Source organism: Brassica rapa, chromosome A09 (genome assembly GCF_000309985.2).
Source record: "Brassica rapa cultivar Chiifu-401-42 chromosome A09, CAAS_Brap_v3.01, whole genome shotgun sequence".
In the NCBI taxonomy this organism is placed as follows: Eukaryota; Viridiplantae; Streptophyta; class Magnoliopsida; order Brassicales; family Brassicaceae; genus Brassica; species Brassica rapa.
The window spans coordinates 26,285,295-26,311,181 of NC_024803.2; the positions used below are offsets into that span (position 1 = coordinate 26,285,295).

A 25,887-nucleotide genomic window follows, 5' to 3' on the forward strand; every position below is an offset into this window, starting at 1 on the left:
GCAAATTTAGAAAATTTAAAGCAACACAACATAATCTATGAAAGACTTGAAGTGCTATGAATTCGTTAAGCTTGGGAAAAAAATAAAAAACTAATGCAACGGACATGTCCACATGTCTTGCAACTTCAGCTCCCTTTGTTCTTCTAAATACTTATTGTGTTGTTTCTTTCCAGAGGACTCAGCTTCCTTCTCTTGTTATCATCGCTTCTGTTCCTATAAAGACAATGCTTTAATTAGATAACAACTTGCTTTTGAAATCGACGATATCAGACGAACAAAAGATCATAGAATGAGAGAACCACACAAAAATCAATTTCTAGAATGAGAGTTCAGAAGCCTGAAGTTTTTTAAAAGTGACTCTTGGCTACCGAAAAAGTTTTGCAGAGAAGGTGAAAACTAGAAACATCAATCAATTGAGTGGACTCTTGGAAAAGAAAACACTTCAGAAGACGTTTTACAGAGAGAAAACAGAATCGATTAAGCTGAATAAATTTGAAGTTGTTCAGAATGTTAATGTGTTGATCAAAGGAAGCTACTCTAATTTAAAACCATATACACACCACCATGATGGATTTAAAAATGAAGGAAACTACCCAGCATTCTTCTGTTCCTATTAACCAACTAAGGATCATCATTCTTAGGAAAATGCCTTGGTGTAGGCTCAGGAAATAACATAGCTTCATAACTCTGATAATAGCATGGCGACTAATAGTATTGAGGCAAACGAAATCTCCAGTAAGTAAAGAGAAGTTCTTTGTAAAAAAAATGTAAGTGGATATTGATTACCTTCTTGGTCCTTTGTTCAAGCATGCCTTTGAGACCAACTTCCACGATGCTGACCATCTAGCTTCTTGTCACTTTGATCTTCACCTTCAACGTACCTGAGTCTCCTAATAATAAGTTAAGAAAAAAACATTTCGTATGATTTCTTACTGAAGGTGTATGACTTTCTGAAGAGGAACCATGTTAGTCTTAGGGTACCTTAACAATGGCGGAAGAAATCCCCATTTAGCATGACGCTAATCTTTTGCGTCATTCCTCTCCACAATCTGATTACATACAAAACCGCCTTCAAAAGGAGAATTGGAACGGAGATTTAAACTGAGAGTAACGAAGCCATAAATCTGGCTCTTATGCGTTACAGGGGAAGCTAGGAGGATAGTACATATTAATTGGAGCCGAAGACGTTACGGTGAGCTTGACGGTGTGCTTACGGCTGCAACTCTGAAAATATCTAAGGGCATGAGACAACTAAACTTAATCTGTCTGGGCCTCTAATCTCTAAAGCCCACCTAAACGCAAAGAACCAGCAATCTCGGGATTTTGTTTTGGGATGCCACGTGGAGCAATTTGCACACTTTTCTATTGATGATGTCCTTTTATTAGTAGAGATCGGGCCATTCAGATTAACATTTGGGCTAAAAAAAAAAACGAAGCCCAACTCTATCAAAACCGTGTTGACGTGTTAAAAAGAACTCTTCTGATTGGACAATTTTCATGTCCTACGTGGACAGTCTAATTGATGATTATATTCCCTTTTTATTACTTGTTTGATTTTCTGTTTCATAATAAGTATTACTTTACGTATATTTTTTATTTTAAAATCATTCTACAATTACAATATAATTTTGTATCTTAAATTCATTTTTACCTTTTTGGATAACCAATAAGCTTTTATTTATTTAAACTATTTTCATGTAATTAATCATATATTAAATAATAACATATTAGTCTATTATACAATTTTTTTAGTCTCCGTAAAAAATGTCAAAATCACACTTAATATGAAACAGAGAAAATATAATTAAGTTTAAATAGTTATTAAAAATTTGACCACTAATAAAGTTACATCTGTCTACAAAGTATCTAATCAAGTTTTTAGAGCATCATTATGGCATCTCTAACCCAAGTGCATAATTTACTGTAAAATAGTGTGAAAAATTCTATCATCAACAAACAAAAAATCATTACTCTATAAATGGAGTAATTCGTTTTTTTTTTGTTAATGACTGTATTTTCTACTTCATTTTACCGTAAATTATGCAGTTGGGTTGGAGATGCTCTTAATAGGAAAGTATCTACCAAAGAGGAGTACTTGGCGTATTAATTATGCTGATGACCCTATTTTCACGTTGAGGTGGATTCTACCAACCGTTAGAAGTGATCTACTCCTCCTTGAAAATCAGGTTCCATTTTTTGTTCTTCAAGATATCCTTAAGACGTCAAGATTATTTCCTTCATCTAACTTAAACGAGATGATCTTTGCATTCTTTAGCTACTCAATAAGAAGGCCAAAAGAATTTTGGGAAGAAAGAAAGAATCTTGATGCAAGCCATCTTTTAGATCTCATCCGCAAAACTTTTATACCTAATCAAACGCAGCAAACAGAAGAAGAAATATACAACAATATATTTTGTTGTTCAAGTGAAAACACATGTTTCAGTATTGAGTCGTCATACCAAAAAGAATGTTCAAGCGGAGACACCAAGTTTGATTGGCTCAGCTAAAAAACTTCAGCTCCGAGGAATACAATTTAAGCAAAAAGGAAAATTTGAGACACCTCTTGACATAACTTTAAAGAGCGGTGTTCTTGAAATACCAAAACTAACATTTGATGACTTTTTCAGCTCTCTTTTGATCAACTGTGTGGCTTTTGAGCAGTTTAGTATGAGATGCTCAACCGAAATGACAAGCTATGTTACTTTCATGGGATGCATCATAAACACTGAAGAGGATGCAACGTTCTTAAGCGAGAAAGGGATCATAGATAACTACTTTGGGACTGGAGAACAAGTATCTTTGTTCTTCAAGAACACTGGCAAAAACGTTGCATTTTCCATATCAAAGAGTTTTTTGTCAAATGTGTTCGAGGGGGTGAACGAGCACACTTCATAAGGATGCCACGTACAATGGGCAGGATTCAAGTACACATATTTCAAAAGTCCATGGGCATGTCTATCATCTTGTGCTGCTTTGATACTTCTTGTGCTTACCATGTTCCAAGCTTTCTTCACAGCCTATCCTTATTTTCGTCCTCCCAAGTAAAAAGAGGACTTAAGGGATTATATGGCTAGCTCTCGCTAGTGTCGCAGCTTGGGCTTCTTGTCCAAAAACTTACATTTACATTTTTCTTGTCGCTGTTTTCTATTACCAACTTATGTAATAATGCAAACTTGATTTCACTTCTTGACGTAACTTACCAACTCCTCTGTGGGATCGCAACATCATACCCAAAAAACTTAACATATTTTTGTTCACAGTGCCATTCCTCATATGTTTTTTTCCATAATTTCACTTTCACCATTATCACCAATTAAGTTTTATGAAATCGAATGTCGAGATAATAGGGTTTATATATTAATGCGATATAATCGAAAATTCTGGTGAGCTAGAAGAATTCAAAATTTCTTATTAAACGTTCCATCGGATTTTAATGATTTAAGGAACAATAATCTGGATTTTCTATAAAATTGGAGTGAAAGAGAAAGGATAATAAGGTGCGGAGAAAGATATATATACAAATGGTGAAATAATAACTTTTAGTCATTTGCAATATACTTTCAGTTTACATATGATACGAAATTACCATCTGCTTTGGACTTAATTATTTGGCTCCAGCCTATTGAATATGAAAACGGAGCATTTTCAGTATATTGTATTTTGTAAAACAAATTTGCATCATGCTTCGTGAATTTTGTTAGACTAATTGACTGGATATGATAATTGATCCGGTGACATAATTGTAGTTTATTTATAAAAGTTGTCATCACTTGCAAAGAAGAAAAGTCTTGGGTGAAAAGATACTTTTGTTCCTTTGCCGACCTAACGTGGAGACTTGTCAACATTTTAGAAGTGTAAACTTCTCACCTCCTTCGTAAGGATGTCTTTGTTTCACTTAAAAAAAAAACAAAAATTCTACGAAGACGAAATCAGGAAAAGAACATATATTCGAGGTCTTCCACCTAACCAGAAGAGGATCTGAGGTGGGTTTGAACTTTAAAGATTTAGATTAATGGATCCACAGACACAACAGAACGCCGCAGAAAACAGTCATGATCCCATCCCGACATCGGTCGTAGTAGACATACATAGCTTAACTTCAGAAGACACTGATCTTAAGCTTCTGAGAGAAACAGCTGGTTCAGAGTCATGTTGCATCGTGAGAATCCCACACAGCCTCGCGCGGATCAACCCCATAGCATACGAGCCCAAGATTGTCTCCATTGGTCCTTACCACCACGGCAAGGAACATCTCAAAATGGCCCAGCAGCATAAACGGAGGTTCTTGAAGTTCTTGGTGGCTAAAATGCAAGAGAAGGGAACTAATCCTCAAGAATTAATCAACGCTGTATCCACTTTGGAAGGAGATATAAGAGGTTCTTACTCAGAGGATCTTGGTTTGGAATCTGAAGAGTTGGTTGAGATGATGGTTCTTGATGGTTGCTTTATCCTCACGTTGTTCTTAGTAGTATCTGGCAAAGTTGTTTGCACTAATCTCGATGATCCCATTTTCAGAATGCCATGGATCTTGCCGTCGATTCGAGCCGATCTTCTCCTTCTAGAGAACCAGGTTCCTCATGTTCTTCTTCAAGCGCTTTTCGAAACATCGAATTTAGTTACTTCTAGCTGTTTAAACGAGCTAGCGTTCGAGTTCTTGGACTACTCATTACAAAAACCAGAAACGTTTTGGGCAAAACATTATAGTCTCGAAGCCAAACATCTTCTTGACTTGATACGCAAGACATTTGTCCCTGTTACGTGTCAAAGAAGCTAATGGTTTTCTTGGATTCGTTTTATCAGCCAAGAAGCTTCACTTTAGAGGAATCAAATTCAAACCAAGGATGAACACAGACTCAATCTTAGACATAAGATTTAGGAACGGTGTGCTTCATATTCCTCCAGTAGTCATGGATGATTTCACCGCCACGGTGTTCTTAAACTGTGTAGTCTTTGAGCAGTTATATGCAGATTCATCAAACCACATAACGAGCTACGTAGCGTTCATGGCTTGTCTTATAAACGAAGAGAGTGATGCAGCGTTTCTCAGCGAGAGAAGGATTCTTGAGAACTATTTTGGAACAGAGGAAGAAGTGTCTAGGTTTTATAAAAGCATTGGTAAAGATGTTGCTTTGGACTTAGAGAGGAGTTACTTAGCGAAGGTGTTTGAAGGGGTTAATGAGTATAGTTCTAAAGGGTTCCATGTTCATTGCGCAGAGTTTGTTCACACGCATTTTGATAGTCCATGGACATTTGCATCATCGTTTGCAGCTTTGTTGCTTCTTATGTTTGCGGCTTTACAGGTTTTCTTTGCAGCTTATAGTTATTTCAAACCTCCAAAAGATAAGTGAGAGGTAACTGTAATTTACTTGTTATAATAACTCTTTTGAGTCTAATAAAATCTTTGATGTTTTCTTTAAAATTTTGATTTATGATGTTAATAGAGAGAGATGGTTGCATTGGTAACATGCAAACATGCAATTAAATACAGAACAGTTATCTTTTTTATGTTAATACATAACAGCTATCTCTCAAAACACTTTTTCTTCATTTTGCCGTGGCTTTTGCGACTTCACGAAAATCAAAGGTCTTCACTTTGTTGAAATCATTAGTCATTGGTGAAGAAGAGACACCTACATAAAAACCTTCAGACTCGTACTCTTCCATGTTACTGCTACCTACACGTGAGCTACATTCTATAAGGCGGTACACAGGTTCCTTGCATGTCTCTGGTTTTTTCTTCTCCACGCTGTTGTTTGCATCTTTTTCTCCAACCTTTGTCAAACCTTCTGCTTTCAGGGGTTTAATGTCTTCTTTCTTGATGTGTTTCTTCATGAAACATATGACTTTGAAACAATAAAGACATCCTATAGACATTATCTTTATGAAGAGTGAAGTGGTAGATGAATGAAAGTTGAAACTTTTGTTTCAAACAATATGCTTGCGTGCATTGAAGATATTTAGAGAGGAAGAGACGTGTTTCTTTTTGTCTGCTGATTTTGATTAAGCGTTTTTCTTGACTTCTTGAGAGCTACCTTAAGTTGACTCCACGCAGCTTCCACTTACTCCACCATTCACTTGCTAGGAAATTGCCCCAGTAAAAATGAATATTTTTCATAGCATACGAGCGCAGGCAAAGGTAATTAAATGGGATGTGAAGGCGTGAAGCAGACAGAGCTACAGTTATTTCCAACCTCCAAAAGGAAAGTGAGAGATGCTTGTAATGTACTTATTCTGATTCTTGTGAGTCTAAATTTTTTCTTCTTTTTGCTGTTTTCTTAAAAAGATTTACCGCTACGTTCTGCTTTCAGCGCTTTGTCTTCTTTATTGCCCTGCTTTTTCCTGAAACATATGAGTTTGAAACAACTAAGACTACCTCCTATAGACATTTTTATGAGTGAAGTGGTAGATGAGTGCTAGCTATCAAGGGTGTAAATAAGGAGAGTACAATTGGCATAAAAGTTAGAAAACAGTTTAAGGGCATCTTTAACACTATTCCATTTTTTACTCTAAACATTATTTTGGAGTAAAATATGTTTCAACTCCACTTTATTTTCAACGCCAAAATAGAGTAAAAAATAGAATAATGGTTAGGGTTACTCCATTTATGGAGTAATTCTAAATATTAGAGCATCTCTAATGTACAACTCTATTTTTCCTTCAAAATTAAATATGAAGTAAAAATACTTCAATCCTACTTTATTTTTCACTCTATAATGGAGTCATAAACAAAAAAATATGGAGTAAATCTCATTATGGAATGAGAAGTGGAATAGGGTTGGAGTACTAATTACTTCATACTTCCTTTTACTCTATTTTGGAGGAATAAATGGTGTTGAGTTGGATTGAACTTTTTTAATTTATAGAATGGTCTTTTGAATTTTTTTATTTCATACTTAAATAATATTCAAAAATAATATAAAATAAATATAATTTTTCATAAGAGATTATTTAATAATTTTAAATAAAAGTTGCATAAACTAATAAAAATACTAAAACTAAACATTAAAATATAAAATAAATATAACATAAAATAAGTAATTTAATAATCTGGTATACCATTTTTGGAATTGCCATAATCGGTGAAGCATTGCCCAAACAAAGAAAATGTTTGATTTTAAAATTTTCTTGCCCAGTTTAAGAAAATCATGGATAAAGAAACTCATTATTCATTCTGAAATGCACTAGTTGAACATTTGCGAGAAAAAATATTCTAATACTCGTTATTGAAGCAAAATATTTATCTTATGTATATTTTTATGATATATTATATTTTTAATAAAAAATATTTAATTTAAATAAATTACATGTTGTGGATGTTTAATAAACATAAGATATTTAGGGTTAATTGGTAAGTTTTTGTAAGTAGAAAGTGTTAGTAATAATTATTAATTAAAAAAATATTTTTTCTTAAAATATTCATTTTTGGAGTGAAAAATAAAGTAATATACTGGAATAAAATCCTACTCTATTTTGGTGTTATTGAGTAAAATATAGAGTAATCGTTGGAGATGCTCTAAATCAACAACATCGTCTTCTTCTTCAACAGCCTAAACTACTCACTACCAACAAATTTCAAGATGATGTCCCCAAGTAAACTTATCAGTGCTAATGATACACCATAATAAAACCAAAAGGGTAGAGGACAACAAAGGAAAACTTTTTCATACCTAGCCCTGCACATTCATAGTAGCAGAACGTACCAATATGCTATATATTATATATACTCAAAAATAAAATACTTAAAAACAAAAGCATATTAATAAAGTAAATCACTGATGAAGAGATGGAATATAACAATAAGTGATGGTTACTATTGTGTGTTGATTTTATTAGTGTATTTCTAATAATAATAATTTTAAACACTTTTTTTACTGTTTAGTGTGTATTGTTACAAAACCGTTAGCTATTTGATTCATTTGTGGAAATGTGCGGTCCATGACTTAAAAACACTACTCTAAAAACGCAATAGTACTTTTCTTATTTTTTGAAAAACACAAAGTATAAGAAGAAATTTCTAATTGAATAGCTAAAAACATATTAATAAAGTAAATCACTGATGAAGAGATGAAATACAACAATAAAGTAAAAGCATATTAATACAACAATAAAGTAAAAGCATATTAATAAAGTAAATCACTGATGTGCGGTCCATGACTTAAAAAACACTATTCTAAAAATGCAATAGTACTTTTCTTATTTTTTGAACAACGCAAAGTATAAGAAGAAATTTTCTGATTGGTGACCAAATGCGTTTTTAACGTAAATCAAAAACGTGTTTATCAATGTCTCCATTCACACACTATGTCTGATTTTCTTTGTCTCACTACAGTATCAGAATTATTTGCTTTGACTTTGATTGACAGGTTTATGTCCTCATGGCATTTTATTTCTTCATGCATCCTAATGTGGTATAAAACACTTCTAAAATTATTTCCTAATGTGGTATAAAACACTTCTAAAATTACTCCAACACTGTCCTAGATATCGAGTTCTCAGCTCAAAATGGTATGTTCTGTTAGCAGTTTGTTCTCATCTTATTTTTTAACAGTCTAATATAAACATTAATAAATTCAAATATTTCACAGTAAATTAGCCAAGTGTCAGCAAAGCTGTTAGCTAGTTAGTTAAGTATGAATAGATTTACCTAAAATTAGAATTTAACCTTTTAGCACTCTTTTGTGCAAGTTTTATAAAAATCTTAATAGCTATGATAGATTATAGTAAATTTTAGTTTGCATGGGGAAAAACTCTGTTTATATAATAACAATTTTAACAAATAAAAATCTCAACTTTTGGTGCATTACCATTTAGCAAGAAGGAGGACAAAAGGCAATTAAAGTTCATACATGTAATCCAAGTAAGCGTCCTCGTCATAATGAGCAGTTTTTCAATGGTTAAATAGAGTAGCTGGAGAAAGAAACGTGACCAAAAAAAAAAGCTTAGAGGTCTTCCAGTTAGATTACTAAAGACAAGAATAAAAAACGTATTGAGATCTTAAGCAAAAAATTAGTAAACATTGAAACTGATTCTGAGGCACTTGAAGAACAGTACCTCAAAGTCAATTTCATTTACAAGTGATTTCTCTGAAAAAGTCAAATATGATCAATTACAAAAGTAATCTACACAAACTTCTTGCGATGACAGTAAGAAGATTTCATTTGAACATAAGAAAACTTCTATAGAAGTTATGAAAGTTTTCTTAAGAAAAAACAAATATCTGTAGAAATTTAAATTGTAAAACTAACATGTTTTTTTTTAAACCAACATGTTTACCATATAAAATTTCTAGAGAAGTCTTCTTTGGAATTTTCGAAGATTTTTTAAATTCAAAAATAAGCCACTATTTACGAAAGAAGACTAAATATTGGATTTTGTTTGGATCATATGGCCACTTGTATGGAAGTTCGGTTGATTGCTACTCTTTTTTTGTGTCATCATCATCAAGCTTGAGACTTGAGTGAGAGAGGTTGAGGCAGCATCATCACAAGTTCTGAAAAGGACAAAACTTTTTCTGGTTCAACTCACGCTTCTCCTCCACAAGATCCAAAACAGTTTACTTGGGAAACCAAAACTTGAACGAATACAAGAACTAATTTTATATAAGCATAAGACCAAAGCCACTTTTTCTTGTGTCTCCATGCTTTGTATTTGAGTTACTCTTGTTTTGAGAGAGAGAGAGAGAGAGAGAGAGAGAGAGAGAGAGAGAGAGAGAGAGAGAGAGAGAGAGAGAGAGAGAGAGAGAGAGAGAGAGAGAGAGAGAGAGAGAGAGAGAGAGAGAGAGAGAGAGAGAGAGAGAGAGAGAGAGAGAGAGAGAGAGAGAGAGAAACATGTTGCTTGTTTCTGTCTACTGTTCCTGTTCTTCAATGAAGTAAGAACTTTTGCAGACCACATAATCTCAAGTCTAGTTTCAAGAATGAGACTCAAAACATTTATCATAGTGTTTTGTGTGTTGGTTGCTTATCATTGCAGCACCAGTTCTATGGAGAATCAACACCATTTGGTAAGAAGTCGCATAAGACGGCTGAGATATTGGGTTACCTGAACTCTCAGCAGGCGTTGGCTGATTATGCAATCATGATTAGAAGCTTGAAGCAGAATTTATCGTCCGAGGCATCACCTGTGGTTGTATTTGGTGGCTCGTATGGTGGAAGTAAGCTCACACCCACCTCTCTCAATGGAATAACAAATCATTACTCATAAACTATGTTCTGTTGTATGTTATGTCTTAAGACAGTTCTTGGTGCTTGCAGCGTGGTTCAGGCTCAAGTATCCCCACATAGCAATCGGAGCATTAGCATCCTCTGCTCCAATTCTTCAATTCGATAATATTGTGCCATTAACAAGCTTCTATGATGCAATATCTCAGGATTTTAAGGTGTTGTATGCTCTGTTTGCGGGAAATATCATACAAAAGTGATGTTACAATGAACTAATTGTGAATTATTTACAAGCAGGATGCGAGTGTTAAATGTTTCAAAGTCATAAAGAGAAGCTGGGAAGAGCTAGATGCAGTTTCCAACATGAAGCATGGCTTGCCAGAACTCAGTAAAAAGTTGAAGACTTTCTTTTAGATAGCAGAAGACAAGATGAGTATGTTATGAAACTATAAATAACATAATGTTATGTCACTGAGTGGAAACAGGCGTGTACAGAGATGGTGATGACATTGAGCTGCTCAAACAAGAGCATGTTCCCACCGTACGAAAATGACTTTGAGAAAATTGAAGAACAGTTCATGAGTAGATTCGGAGTCAAGCCTCGACCACATTGGATCACCACAGAGTTTGGTGGGAAGGGTTAGTTTTGTATTGTGTCTTCTCTCATTTCCTTCCCATCTATCGGATCAGATTTAACAAAATGAGATTCGTGGTATTGTTTTTGTCATATATTTTCACGGTTGTGGAGAACATCTCGAGCAGTATTTTCGCGCTTGTGACCAAGAAAAGTAACATTTCTTCTGTCAAAATGGTGGTGTTGAGAAAAAAATGAAACTTTACGTTGTTTTGCATCAAACAGGTGCGCACCATGCGTATGGATCTCAGGGCAGCTACGAAAGGCGACCCGGAGTGGTTAAAAGAGCAGAGGAAGCAAGAGGTGGCCATTATAGAAAAGTGGATCAGTGAGTATTACACATATTTGAAAGAAGAAGACTAGGTTTAAGAAGACCAATAGAAAGCCAAAAGGTAATTTTGCACAAGATTAGCAAACAAAGAATTTTTCTGTGTGCGTTTGTCATGTAGTTTGAGATTCAGTTTCAGAGTAAAAAAATCAAAACTTGATGTTTATGAAACTAAACAATTGTGAAGTTTTGAGTGAAAGATATGGAAACTAAAAGAATAACAAGAAAATTTCATTACTTGAATGACAAAGAAATACAAGACCGGTTTGGTTTAAAGAGACACACAAACGACACCGTATAAGCAGAGACATCGTTAAATATTCAAGGCCGGTTTGGTTTAAGTGAAAAAATATAACCGTTAGAAAATGCAGGATGAACGGTTCAATTTTGAAATAATCGAACCAAGTTTTTAAAATATAACCGTTAGAAAACGTGTCTTCAGTAAATGCCTACGTTAATCAAATATAGACGCGTTAAGAATAATCGTGTGCATTGTCAATTTATTTCCACATTGTTCACAGTTCCTCTTTCTGGGAAGGATTCTCTCAGATCGATTCTTCCAAAATTTGCAAAACTGGAACAAAATCCGATTGCAATCTTAGATTAGTAAGTGTTTCGCTCTCTGTAAATCGTGAATTTGTTTGAGGATTTCGAATATTCTTTGATCGTGATTTTGTTTCTGGTTCTCCAAATTTTCTGAATTGTTCATTTTTTTCTTGTTGAAGAGATGTTGATTAGATTTTATTTTGAAGGTTGATTCCGCCTGAAACCCGATGTGAATGTTTGGGCTCCTCTCACTCGTCATCATTGAGGTACGTCTCCGTATATGTTAATTAATTAGGGTTTTGTAAGGTTTGTGTTAATATCTTTTTGTTTAGGGTTCTTTTCCCGTTTTCGTTTAGAAACTGTAGTCATCTTGCGATTAGTTTAGAAACCATCTTATGCATACACTCTTTTAATTCTCTTGTCTCTAAAATGATCCGTGTATCTTCACTACATGCATATACTTTTGTTTTTAAAATCATAGATTTCAGGAATCCCAAATGGTTGGTTTGGCTTAAATAGGAGTGTACAATCTGTCAAATTCATTCTCTCTTGTATAAATCTCTTGTTTAGTGTCTGAACATGGTTTTTGTTTGAACAGATGAAATATTATCGCTTGGAGGAGGAAACCCACCGGCCTTTTAGTTGCTGCTTTACATACCTGGAAGCTTACTCCGCATGAAACCATCCTTACCAAGGTAATTTCTCTGTCTATGAACTAAAAATGCAACTTTTCTTTTAACAAAAAAATTATGTCTTTTGAGGATGGAATTCAAACGAGAACAAAGTCAAACCCCATTAGATCAGTTCTAATTAATCGATGTTATAGCATTCTCAAATCCAAATAAGATCATTGGCAAGCACTAATCTTAATAGTGTTCTGTCAGATTTTTATTTGGGTAACATTGGTCCCGTAAGAAATCTTTTGGTGGGTAGTGCATGCATGTCTAAGGAGGTATGTTATGGGGATGGAAAATAAGACCCGGAATCTATTGGTTGGTAGTGCATGCTTAATAGTCTTAAGACAAAGACTATATGTGGAGGGGATGAGAAAAATATTGACCCACGGCTTAGAAAAAGTCATTAGATGATGTAACAACGACTAATGGCTTTTACATAAGACTCGTTGGATGTGAAATAAACGACCAACATGTCTTAAGACAAAGACTCTGAACCACAAGGCTTAAAGAACTATGTCTTTGCCTCTAAACCACAAAGGCTTAAAAGTACAAAAAGACTATGAGTTGGATGGGTTGGTAGTGCATGAATTAAAAGTCTTACACAAAGACTCTATGGGGATGAGAAAAAAAAGAGACCCACGGCTTAGTAAAAGACACTAGATAAACCACAAGGCGTAAAGAACTATGTCTTTGCCTCTAAACCCACAGTGCTTTAAAGTACAAACACTGAGTTGGATGGGTTGGTAGTGCATGACTTAAGTCTTAAGACAAAGACTCTATGGGGATGAGGAAAAAAGAGACCCACGGCTTAGAAAAAGTCATTAGATGATGAAACAATGACTAATAGCTTAAATAAGACTCGTTGGATGGGAAAAAAATGACCAACATGTCTTAAGACAAAGACTCTGAACCATAGGGCTTAAAGAACTATGTATTTTCCTCTAAACCCACATGGCTCGAAAGTATAAAGTCTATGAGTTGGATGCGTTTGTAGTGCATGACTTAAAAGTCTTAAGACAAAGACTCTATGAGGATGAGAATAAAAAAGACCCACGGCTTAGAAAAAGTCATTAGATGATGAAACAATGACTAATGGCTTAAATAAGACTCGTTGGATTGGATAAAACGACCAACATGTCTTAAAACAAAGAGTCTGAACCACAAGGCTTAAAGAACTATGTCTTTGCCTCTAAACCCACAAGGCTCGAAAGTATAAAGACTATGAGTTGGATGGGTTGGTAGTGCATGACTTAAAAGTCTTACACAAAGACTCTATGGGGATAAGAAAAAAAAAAGAAACCCACGGCTTAGTAAAAGACATTAGATAAACCACAAGTCTTAAAGAACTATGTCTTTGCCTCTAAACCCACAATGCTTGAAAGTACAAAGACTGAGTTGGATGGGTTGGTAGTGCATGACTTAAGTCTTAAGACAAAGACTCTATGGGGATGAGAAAAAAAGAGACCCACTGCTTAGGAAAAGACATTAGATGAACCACAAGGCTTAAAGAACTATGTCTTTGCCTCTAAACCCACAAGGCTTGAAAGTATAAAGACTGAGTTGGATGGGTTTGTAGTGCATGACTTAAAATTCTTAAGACAAAGACTCTAGGGGGATGAGGAAAAAAGAGACCCACGGCTTAGTAAAAGTCATTAGATGATGAAACAATGACTAATAGCTTAAATAAGACTTGTTGGATGGGAAAGAAACGACCAACATGTCTTAAGACAAAGACTCTGAACCACAAGGCTTAAAGAACTATGTCTTGGCCTCTAAACCCACAAGGCTCGAAAGTATAAAGACTATGAGTTGGACGGGTTTGTAGTGCATGACTTAAAAGTCTTAAGAGAGACAAAGACTATATGGGTATGAGGAAAAAAGGGACCCACGGCTTATAAAAAGACATTAGATGAACCACAAGGCTTAAAGAACTATGTCTTTGCCTCTAAACCACAAGGCTTGAAAGTATATAAACTGAGTTGGATGGGTTTGTAGTAGTGCATGACTTAAAAGTCTTAAAACAAAAACTCTATGGGGATGAGAAAAAAACGACCCACGACTTAGAAAAAGTCATTAGATGATGAAACAATGACTAATAGCTTAAATAAGACTCGTTGGATGGGAACGAAACTACCAACATGTCTTAAGACAAAGACTCTGAACCACAAGGCTTAAAGAACTATGTCTTTGCCTCTAAACCCACAAGGCTCGAAAGTATAAAGACTATGAGTTGGAGGGGTTGGTAGTGCATGACTTAAAAGTCTTACACAAAGACTCTATGGGGATAAGAAAAAAAAAGAGACCCACGGCTTAGGAAAAGACATTAGATAGACCACAAGGCTTAAAGAACTATGTCTTTGCCTCTAAACCCACAATGCTTGAAAGTACAAAGACTGAGTTTGATGGGTTGGTAGTGCATGACTTAAGTCTTAAGACAAAGACTCTATGGGGATGAGAAAAAAAGAGACCCACACTACAAGAAAAATGGGTTTTATTAGCGGACGAAAAACGCTATATAACGATAGTATAGCGGTTTTTGAAGCGCTGTATCATCGCCCGTCATAGTAGGTAAAGGACTTTACATAGCGGAATTTAGCGGTGCTATCTTTTCGTCCATTAAGATAGCGCTTTTTATTCTGCAATTAAATATATGTTAATAGCGAGTCATTAATGCTATTACTTCTTTTGCAAGAACTCCATACAAAATGCGAGGCATTCACCAGCAAGATATCCCTCAGCCATACAAGCTTCAGGTCTTGCGAAATTCTTCACATATGCCTTAAGTGTCTTCATATACCTACAAAACAATATAAAAAAATATTATTGACATAATTACTATTTTTTACTTGTAAGCCGTAAGTGAAAACAATAAGAGTATTACCTCTCGAATGGGTACATCCACCTGAAGTGGACAGGGCCACCTAAGCGTGCTTCTCTTGCCAGATGCAGTGGAAGGTGAAACATGATATCAAATAATGCAGGTGGGAAGAATCTCTCTAGCTGGCACATTGTCTCCACGATCTCTGTTTCTAGTGCAAGTAGCATCTCTGGATCAAGAATGCGTTGGCAGATTCTGTTGAAGAAATTGCATATGCGAGTCACTGCTATCCGAGGTCCTTTTGGAAGTAAACCTCTCAACGCTACTGGTAAGAGATTCTGCATAAGAACATGATGATCATGTGACTTCATGCCGCCAATAGAAGGAGGATCCAGTGAGACACAGTTAGCTATATTGGCACAGTATCCATCAGGGCCTCTGAAGTTGGATAACCTTCGGCAGAACTTTCTTTTCTCTTCCTTTGAAAGCCAATACGCAGCTGGAGGCAAGTAAGTTTTCTTCCCCCTAGCTTGTGTATGTAAGTTGCTTCTAATACCCATCTCTTCTAAATCCTTTCTTGCTTTCAGTCCATCCTTAGATTTCGCACTATGCATCAGTATAGACAACAACGCATCAGACACGTTCTTCTCGACGTGCATGACGTCGATGTTATGCCTCACAGGCATATCCTGCAATTTTTCAGAATATAACATTAGCATCTGCAGAAATCTAATACAGTAGTTGTAACTTGTAAAATAAAACATACCTTCCAATAAGGTAAGTCAAAGAAAATAGATTTTTTCTTCCACCGCCACAGATCATCATCTTCCTCACGGTCGTCAGCTGAAAGAACATCATCTTCACCTCCTTCTATCCTTTTCCGCTTACTCTTCTTAGGTAAAGGTTTCCCAAAATCGTTTTTAAAGTCCTTAAGACTGTCAAATATATCGCAGCCACTCTGAATCCTATTTGCAGTACCAACCTCCACTGTATTGTCAAACCATCCTTTCCTTCTTCTATAAGGATGACTAGGCCTGAGCCGCTTCCAGTTCTCCATGTAAACATGTTTGCGACTAAACTTTAGCCACCTATGAGGTGTACCCTTCCCGCAGACATTACACGCTTGCTTCCCTTTCACTTTACACCCAGCTAATGTGCCTAAACCAGGATAGTCGGTGATACTCCACATCAACATAGCTCTAAGTGTAAAACTCTCCTTCTTAAACGAATCATAAACTTCCATACCTTCTGTCCACAAATCATGCAAGTCCTCTATCAATGGCTGTAGATATACATCAATGTTGTTGCTAGGTGCGGTTGGACCAGGTATCAACATTGTCAACATGATGTTCTCGGACCTCATACACTTTGTCGGAGCCATATTGTAGTTGACTAATAGAACAGGCCATGTGCTATGCTTCGTGTTCTGGATAGAGAACGGATTCATGCCATCTGTTGAAATTCCTAGTCTTAGGTTTCTTGCTTCAGCAGCGAACTCTGGCCATTTGTTGTTTATCTGAGCCCAAGTCAATGAATCTACTGGATGACGCATAGTTCCATCTTCAGAAGCATTAGTGGAGTGCCAACACAAGTCCTCTGCCAACCGCTTTGATCTAAACATTCTCCTGAACCTGTCTTTAATCGGAAAATACCTAAGCACCTTAACAGGAATCCCTTTCTTCTCCTCACCAGTCTGCTTATCCTTCTCCCATCTTGATTCACTACATCTTGGACAGCTGACTGCATCCTCAAACTCTTTTCTATACAAAATGCAGTCATTCTTGCATACGTGGATGACATCATACCCAAAACCAAACTGTTTCAGAAATTTCTTCATCTCATCTGTAGACTTAGGTAGAACGTTTTCACCGGGAAGCAGATCATGAACTAGGGACAGAAGCTGATCGAAAAATAGTTCTCAGACATCCCACTCTTCACCTTTATCCTGTAAAGTCCCATGATTGCAGCAACCTTTGTAAATTTCAGACAGTTTGGGTACAACGGAGTTTCTGCATCCTCTAACTTCTTTCTAAACTCAACTTCTTCAGGCGTATCAGTGCCCTCAAACACTCCAGCATTCTCCTCTGCGTATCCTTCGCTGCCTTGACTTCGCATGAAGGTTGTTCTGAACAAGTCGTAAGCCTCATTTTCAGACCAGATCACATTAGCTGACTCATCAGGTCTTGTCTCCCCGTGTTTAGACCAGAACTTACAGCTCTTGTACTTCTCATCCATTCCTCTAATCACCAGGTGCTCGAAAACTTTCTCACTAGATTGGTGGCAGACATTGCGACAATCAACACAAGGGCAGAACATTTCATCTGGATCACCTAAACGTTTTGATGAAGAAGACACGAACTCACTAGCTCCTTTCTCATACTCAAGGCTATTCCTGTATGGTTAAAACAAGTGAGAACTAAACACTGAGACTTAAAAAAATTTAAAAGAACAAGTGAAGTTAATACCTTGGTAACCAGACCCAAGATTTATCCATGATACAGCTCCGACGAAATGAACATACAAGAGTCTCACTTTATCAAGCCAGAACAACAAAACAATAAGGGATTTAAAAGCAAAACAGAATGAGATTTCTCACCTTAAAAAAATCTCTTCGGATTTAAATTAGAGTCTCCTACAAAAGAAGACAATGTTGTTAAGTAAGATACAAGATTTTACAGAAATGAACAAGTAAAAGAGAAACCCAGAAATTGAAAAGAACAAATACCTTAAGCCAAAGCTGTCGGAAAATAAAGGTTCCTGCAAACGAGCATGTAAAACTGATTCAATTAAACATGCAATAACCCTAAATCAGTTATAGAGAAGAGATAAATCGATTTTCAATCGATTAGGATAGAAAAGAGATGAAACCCGAGTTCACCTTCGATGGAATCGGAAAGGATTTCAATCAAAGGGGATTTAAATAAGAGTTAATCCACGTTGAGTAATCGTTGGAGCTGAGGAATTGAGAATGAAAATTCGAGTGAAAGAGATTGAGGTCGAGTGTTTGATGGAGAGTGAAGAACAAAGAGAGAGAGGGAAGAACAAAACCCTACTAGTTTGGGATTAATTTTGGATTCTAATTGGGTTTTAGGAGCCAAATTATTTCTAAGTGTCGCGGTCATTACCGCGTAATCAAGCATAACACTTTTTTTTTTTAATCTGCTATATTAATTAAGCGTCTTCTTTCAAACCATATACGCTTAAATGATTTTTCAACTCGAAACTGTAACATAACGTTTGGAAATATACAACCGCTATCTTTAAAACACGAGTATACCTACCATAGCACAATCGAAAAAAACGCTATTCTGGTATGCTATTAAAACCCATTTTTCTTGTAGTGCCACGGCTTAGGAAAAGACATTAGATGAACCACAAGGCTTAAAGAACTATGTCTTTCCCTCTAAACCCACAAGGCTTGAAAGTATAAAGACTGAGTTGGATAGGTCTGTAGTGCATGACTTAAAATTTTTAAGACAAAGACTCTATGGGGATGAGGAAAAAAAAGACCCACGGCTTAGTAAAAGTCATTAGATGATAAAACAATGACTAATAGCTTAAATAAGACTTGTTGGATGGGAAAGAAACTACCAACATGTCTTAAGACAAAGACTCTGAACCACAAGGCTTAAAGAACTATGTCTTTGCCTCTAAACCCACAAGGCTCGAAAGTATAAAGACTGAGTTGGATGGGTTTGTAGTGCATGACTTAAAAGTCTTAAGACAAAGACTCTATGAAGATGAGGAAAAAAACACCCACGGCTTAGAAAAAGTCATTAGATGATGTAACAACGACTAATGGCTTACATAAGACTCGTTGGATTGGAAAAAACGACCAACATGTCTTAAGACAAAGAGTCTGAACCACAAGGCTTTAAGAACTATGTCGTTGCCTCTCAAACACAAAGGTTTAAAAGTACAAAATTTACAAAAAGACTATGAGTTAGATGGGTTGGTTTATGATTTGTTGGATGGAAAGAAAAATGACCAACAGCAGAAATAAGCTTAAGACAAAGTCTGAAATAAAAGTCTTTTACACAAAGACAATGGTTTGGTTTACGTTTTGTTGGATGGGAAAAAGAAACGACCAACAACTTAAGACAGATTATGAAAAGTTCTTAAGACAAAGACCATGTCTGAAATCAGTCTTAAGACATAGGCTAATAATATATGAAAACAACTCACGGATTTGGAAAGCCACACAGCGACAAAGACTACCAATGGCTTAAAGTTGTCTTAAGACAAAGATACTTAACAAGGATCAAGAGATTCTTAAATAAGGCTTGTTGGATGGGGAAAAAAGCAGCCAGCGGCTTAACGATGTCTTAAGACAGGCTTCGAAAAGTCCTTAGATGGATAATAATTACTAATGACTTAAATTAGACTTTTGTTGGATCGGACAAAAAATGACCAACAGCCTAAAAGAAGCCGTGATACGAAAAGGTTCTGAACTGAGAATTATCTCCGCGATAACCACAAAGATGTCTTAAGATAAATACTCTGAACTTTGAACTGAGAACCATGATTCTGATTTTTTGTTTTTCAGGTATCTGCTTCAGAAGGTGTTCAAAACCAAATTGTTCAAGATTTTGAGGAGATTTCAAGTGTAGCAGACTTTTGTGGCAGGTATGTGCTTTTCCAACTGGCTTGTAATTAGTTTCTGAAATTCAAACATGTGTGAAATCAAAATTAATTTCATTTCCACTAGACACGTGCTTGAATAAGCATCCAAATCTTAACATATTTATGTGTTAGCCTTTATACTTATGTGAGAGCGTGAAGTATATATGCCAATATTGATTTTCTCAGGTATGTGCTTCTCTTATGGATGCCCAAAGAAGATTTTTCTAATGTTTACAATTCTTTGGTGAAGTATGGATTTATCACCCTCTTTATATTGTATAACTTTGGATTTGAATCAATGTTTCAGATAACCACATCTCTGTTTCATGAAGAAAACACTGTCACTTGAAATTCTGCAGGTTGGTGGTTTCCTTTCATGTCTCTGTTAGTCTGTTTTGATTCTCCAAGTTCCAAGTCTGATTTTGGTGTTGGCTTACTCATTTATTTTTATCTTGTAGGTCTATTTTCTTCTGCATCAACCGATTTCAAATCCTAATGTGGTGTGTATCTCAAACCTCCATACATGGGTTCTGCACAATCACTTAAAAATTTCAAAACATACATACATAGGTACAAACATGCATTCATATATACGTACTTTCATACTGTATACATGCATAATTGCTTACATACATCATTGTTTATTTGCTTTCTTGATTTTTTGTTTGATTCTTCTGGTAACTTACTTGCTTCTTTATGTACCCTTTCATTCATACTTCTTCCCTTGCTTGCTTTCTTGATGTTCTGCTTCTTTATTGACTTCCATGATTCATTGTTTCACTTCTTTAGTCTTGATTTTTATTCCTAAAAACTTTATAATGAAGTATCATGACAAGATTAATTCTAATCACCTCCTCTTGAGTTTGTTCGGAGCATGAGAGATTTTATCATTTGTCTAATGTTTGTTTCTCCCTAATATACTATCTAGCTATTATAATTGTAAGAACGAGAGATTTGAACTATTTATTATAAGTTTTCTGGTTTATCATTTAATAAATTAAACATTTCTTAGTTTATACATAGTTTACATATACTAGAAAGGTAAAGTATTATATATATATATATATATTTTTTTTATTATTGGTATATTCTTAAGTAACTAAACCTCAAAAATATAGGTTAATAAAATAAGTAATTTATTTTGGTGTTCTAGAATTAGATGATTTTTAGACCAAAATGGTGAATATATATTAGACAGACATTTATATTTCGAGTGCATTTATATTCTATAACAACTTGATATATTAGATTTTAATACTAACTTGTGAATAGAGTTTGCTGGTGATTTTATTCAAAAAATTGATTATTTGATATGTATATGGAGTGAAACTAATCTTTACAAATGTTCATCTTTTTAAATTGATATTTATGGAGTTCACTAAATTCACATAAGATGTTAAAAAACGAAAACTTATATCAGTGAAACAAAAACGAGAACGAAAGCACAATTTTATAGATGTAGAAAATGAAATAAATTATGGAGAGTCAATAGTAAAAAAAAATCAAGAGCAGAAAACCGAATCATCTTTCGTCATTTTACAACCGATGTTACCAATCTAGTCTTGGTGATTTGTGTTAGCCACACAATTTAGTTTCTTTTTGTGCATATGAAGTCTTACAATAATTAAAATGAGCTGTAATACGTTAATTTTTCAATAACGATGATACATTTAAGAGAACAACATATGTATTCGTCATTTTACAACCAATAAAGATTGTAGTGTTGCAAAATGTTAAAACCAGTTAACAAACAAAAATTAGTATAAAAAACTCACCCCACGCATGTGCCCGTATTTTCATCTAGTTTTTTATTAAAAGTAGAGACTTGAGCCATAATTTCCATTTACCTTTGTCTAAGACCGGTCCAGATAGGAATTAGAGCAGCCCTATTACATGGAATACTCTCTTTCGATTCTTAAGCATTATAATATTAGTTGTTATGTTGTATAATTAAGTTTAAATATTTATTAGAACTTTGACCACTAATAAAAGTTACATCTGTCTACAAAATATCTAATCTAGTTTTAGAGCATCATTAGTGGGAAAGTATCTTCCAAAAGTATATCACTTTATTATAGTATATTATTAAATAATATAATTAAAATTTAAGTAAATAAATAGATAAACCAATCTTGTGATGACAAATGTTATAAAAATATCTCAACATGTGTAAAGAATTTCTTTGGGAGCAATTTTTTCATGCATTTTTTTTGCTCTTTCATCTCTTTTTATTTCTTTTAATATTTTTATTGTGAAGGACTATTTGAGGTACCCTCACTAATCTCTATTATTAAAAAAGAAGTACCATTTAAAATTGCCCCTTATTTTTCATACTTATTTACACTTCTATGCCACTAACTAATTATTAAACTACCTATTTTAATGCTTGTCTTTTTTGTTTTATTAATGCAACTAGTGTCTTGCCCGTAGCAGTCCGCGCTACGCGCGGAGCGGTTGTTTATTGTGTTTTTAAAGATTTTGTTTATGTTGCACATCTTTTTACTATGAAGGTTAGTATTGGTGCTTAGTTTTTCATGAAATCAGCAACCAACATTTTGCTATACACAATGGTGTTAAGTTCGTTCTACATATATTGTTTTAATTGTGCGAATTTTATTTTACAATTATGTTTTATATATATTGTTTTTTTTTTCTTGTAATGTATATGAGATTCATGGTCGAAATGGTGAATAATGTGTATTAGGTTTAGTAGTGAAGATAATGTCTATTTGGTTTAGTAGTGAAAATATATTGGAAGGAAATTGTGAATTGTATGTTATAGCCTCAGCATTTGAAGTTTAAGTTTAGACATTTAGCTTTGTTTTATTTTAAAATGTATTATTTTTTTTTTATTGTTATGAAAAATTAATGGTGGGAATGAAAAATATATGTTTGGGGATAAATTATTAAAAGTAAATTATCTTGTTTTAAAATTTACACAATTGTAGAAAGCAATACATAAATTAAACTGAAATTTAAACATAATTTTGTGTAATCAGGAATCAAATATTACTTTCCCTACATACCGGTTAACTTATGTTTGTACGAAGCCATTGATTAATGCAAGGAAAATGGAAATTATGTTCCAAGAACCTCAGAGGACGCACATCCGCCGTGTTTGAGCAACATTATGCTCTCAAGTTGGTGAGAAGAACATATGAAATCTGAAGGCGTCCGTCGGATTTCTTAAGCTATGAGATATCTCAATGGTGCATATCTTATTTATAGCTCGACCTTGGATCTGTTACTAATGCCGCTTGTTAATGAGAATAAATGAGAGGGAGTGAGAAGAAAGGTGGAGTGAAGCTTAATGATTGAATTAAAGCTTGATTTTAAGTGAAAGCGAAGACGTTACATAAAAACGCAGTCAGAGACGATGGAAAGTGACGACGTCGATCAGCTGAAGATGGCACAACTAACTCTAAATACAAACGGGGCCGCATATATCAAAGTATGGGCTAATAAATAAATAGAAATGTCCAATAAATAATCAGAAAATCCAGGTAATCCACTAGCCATAAACACCAAAGAAAAAAGAAGAAGAAAATCCACGAACTGGAAGAAAAAAAAAGAGGAAGCTTTCTCTTCGCTCGACACGGGTCGCAAAATAGAGATATGATGGATGATGTGGCGCATTGTGGAGAGTTTCTCTTCGACTTTATTATTATAGATTTTCTAAATTGAAGTACAATAAATTAAGTGTCATTTATTTCAGAAATATTTCCTTAACTCTAGCTAAACATTAAATTATATTTAATCAGTTCCAAAAATGTAACAAGATGTCCTTTATTACGGGTTGGGTATTTTTTATTTTGGTATAATTTACTATGTAAAAAAACACAGAAAATGTAATAAAATATACAATATAAAACACAACAAATAAATGATATATTGATTTTTTTATCGTATAAATCAAATATAACCATAGATAACAATTATATTTCACATTAAAATTTTGATCCAACAAAATTACATTTGCACGAACACACGAGTCATATTTGAAAAATAAATGATATACAATATAAAACACAACAAATAAATGATATATTGATTTTTTTATCGTATAAATCAAATATAACCATAGATAACAATTATATTTCACATTAAAATTTTGATCCAACAAAATTACATTTGCACGAACACACGAGTCATATTTGAAAAATATAGACGATACAATTGACAGGTCAAAAAAGTAAAATAAAATAATTCATTATCAATTATAAAATTATTTTGTTTAAAAATGCTATAAATCATTTAGTACAGATAAAATTTTAAAATATATATTTTTTAATTTATATAAGATAAATATATATTCTTTAAAAAAATAAAAAATTAAGTGTCATTTATTTCAGAAATATTTCCTACAATCTAGCTAAACATTAAATTATACTTAATCAATTCCAAAAATGTAACAAGATGTCCATTATTAAGGGCTGGCTTTTTTTGGTATAATTAACTATGTCAAAAACACACAAGAAATAAAATAAAATACATAATATAAAACACAACAAATAAATTATATATTGAATTTTTATCATCGTATAAATCAAATATAACCCATAGATAACAATTATATTTTACATTAAAATTTTGATCCATAAAAAATACATTTGCATGAACACACGGGTTATATTTTAAAAATATAGACGATACAATTGACGGATCAACAAATAAAATAAAATTATTCATTATCAATTATAAAATTATTTTGTTTAAAAATACTAAAAATCATTTAATACAGATAAATTTTTAAAATATATATTTACATTTAAATAAGATAAATATATATATATATATATATATATATATTTTAAAATAAAAACAAATATCCGCGCTGATAGCTCTAGTGGTGTTTATAACTTCTAATTGAAGAACTAATTCTCATGATTTCTTCATCTCTCTTCCACTTTTCAATATTTTTATTTGTTTTAATTAGTGAGATACTTAGCTACAACTTCTCGTTGGAGGTAAACTTATGGCTGCCATGGGAACTATTGAAATTATATATGATGAATTATGATGTTGAATGTTGATGTTTTAAAGGAAATATATTTTCCAGTTTTGTTTAAATAGCGAGAAACTGAAGTATCTATAAACATTATTGAGATTCCTGGTGTATTAAAATATCATATATATTAATTGAGAAATATTTGAAAAGATGTAACCTCAATTCTGTAATAACTAAAAAAGACATATTGCTTATGTGTCAATCAATTATGTAGTTAATTAGTCTTACATGTCAGCCTTACATTTAAATTGAAAAACATATTGATCCAATTCGATTTTATATCTCACTAGAAACATTTAATATCAACTATATGATGTCATATAATATTAACTAAAGAAATGTAGTTATTTATTATATATTATATCCTTAAATAAAACATACAGAATTAACTAATGTGATTATGATTTATATAGTAATTAATGATTTTAAATAATGAAAATTTGCTAATAATATGTATGTTCTCTATCATTTTTGTTTAATTATTTACTATTAAAATAAATTACACAATTACATTAATCATATATTAAAAATTTAGATTTTTTGGTATAGTTGTATTTTGAATTTTTTTAAAACGAGTATAAATTACTAAAACTGTTAAAAGTCTCACATAAACTTTTGTGATCAATTTTTAAATTATTTTCTATAATAAGATACAATGATAATACAATCATATAAATAAATAATTTTATTTTAATATGTGTTTATGTTAATATATATATATATAATTCATATTGTTTAAATTTAATTATATATCATATACGATTGATAAGATTGATTGTTTTGATTTATTTATTCTAAAATGACAACGAATAAACAAGAGCGATCATTTGATTTATATGTGCAACCCAATTTATTACATAATAGTAACTGATTCCTTAGTTATTTAATATATAATTATTATTTTATTATTTCATAATATGCAGAAAATATAAAATAAGTATTTATTCTGCACAAGGCGCAGATCTTAACCTAAGTATGTATCTCTTTAATAATTTTGAATCTTAAACATTTTTTAAATCTTAGGCTAAAATAAAAGAAAGAAATGAGAATAAACTCAAAATTCAATATATATATTGAGCAATAACCAAAATAACAC

At 33.4% G+C, this 25,887-nt stretch overlaps 3 protein-coding genes and 2 pseudogenes across 13 annotated transcripts; 3 read left to right on the top strand and 2 right to left on the bottom strand.

The window, feature by feature from the left end:
- The first annotated feature begins 982 nt into the window (after positions 1–982).
- Positions 983–3,715, top strand: LOC103840353 (annotated as a pseudogene).
- Positions 3,716–3,729: 14 nt separating this feature from the next.
- LOC103840249 lies at positions 3,730–5,419 on the top strand (annotated as a pseudogene).
- A 125-nt stretch (positions 5,420–5,544) lies between these two features.
- Positions 5,545–5,874, bottom strand: LOC117127789. Its single transcript, XM_033278455.1, has one exon. It carries the CDS (start codon positions 5,872–5,874, stop codon positions 5,545–5,547), a length of 330 nt encoding a protein of 109 aa, XP_033134346.1.
- A 461-nt stretch (positions 5,875–6,335) lies between these two features.
- Positions 6,336–23,914, top strand: LOC103840250 (lysosomal Pro-X carboxypeptidase). Of its 11 annotated transcripts, XR_004451283.1 has the most exons (11): positions 6,338–9,868; positions 9,970–10,150; positions 10,251–10,375; positions 10,455–11,183; positions 11,641–11,725; positions 11,872–11,931; positions 12,264–12,360; positions 19,707–19,786; positions 19,916–19,969; positions 20,091–20,142; positions 20,242–23,914. XR_004451283.1 is itself a non-coding variant. In XM_033279787.1 (5 exons), the coding sequence occupies exons 2-5, from the start codon at positions 10,075–10,077 to the stop codon at positions 10,708–10,710; spliced, it is 360 nt and encodes a 119-aa protein (XP_033135678.1). In that variant the 5' UTR covers positions 6,345–9,868; positions 9,970–10,074; the 3' UTR covers positions 10,711–11,369. The 11 variants fall into 11 exon arrangements, 1 of the variants encoding a protein (XP_033135678.1); XR_004451279.1 differs by having other exon boundaries at positions 6,336–9,868; positions 10,455–10,945; positions 11,017–11,183; positions 19,707–20,142; XR_004451282.1 differs by having other exon boundaries at positions 6,337–9,868; positions 19,707–19,969.
- LOC103840354 lies at positions 12,361–17,044 on the bottom strand. The gene is made up of 2 exons (XM_018654392.2): positions 15,927–17,044; positions 12,361–15,849 (listed from the first exon to the last, which is right to left on the bottom strand). Exons 1-2 carry the CDS (start codon positions 16,995–16,997, stop codon positions 15,220–15,222), a joined length of 1,701 nt encoding a protein of 566 aa, XP_018509908.2. The 5' UTR covers positions 16,998–17,044; the 3' UTR covers positions 12,361–15,219.
- Positions 23,915–25,887: the final 1,973 nt, after the last annotated feature.

Excerpts from the sequence above, each read along its gene's own strand:
- LOC117127789 (XM_033278455.1), bottom strand. The coding sequence starts at position 5,874 with ATGTCTATAGGATGTCTTTATTGTTTCAAAGTCATATGTTTCATGAAG.
- LOC103840250 (XM_033279787.1), top strand. The coding sequence starts at position 10,075 with ATGATTAGAAGCTTGAAGCAGAATTTATCGTCCGAGGCATCACCTGTG. Across the intron at positions 10,151-10,250 it reads TGGTGGCTCGTATGGTGGAA|CGTGGTTCAGGCTCAAGTAT; the intron begins GTAAGCTCACAC and ends TGGTGCTTGCAG. Across the intron at positions 10,546-10,642 it reads GCATGGCTTGCCAGAACTCA|GCGTGTACAGAGATGGTGAT; the intron begins GTAAAAAGTTGA and ends GAGTGGAAACAG.
- LOC103840354 (XM_018654392.2), bottom strand. The coding sequence starts at position 16,997 with ATGAAGAAATTTCTGAAACAGTTTGGTTTTGGGTATGATGTCATCCAC. Across the intron at positions 15,850-15,926 it reads TTGACTTACCTTATTGGAAG|GATATGCCTGTGAGGCATAA; the intron begins GTATGTTTTATT and ends GAAAAATTGCAG.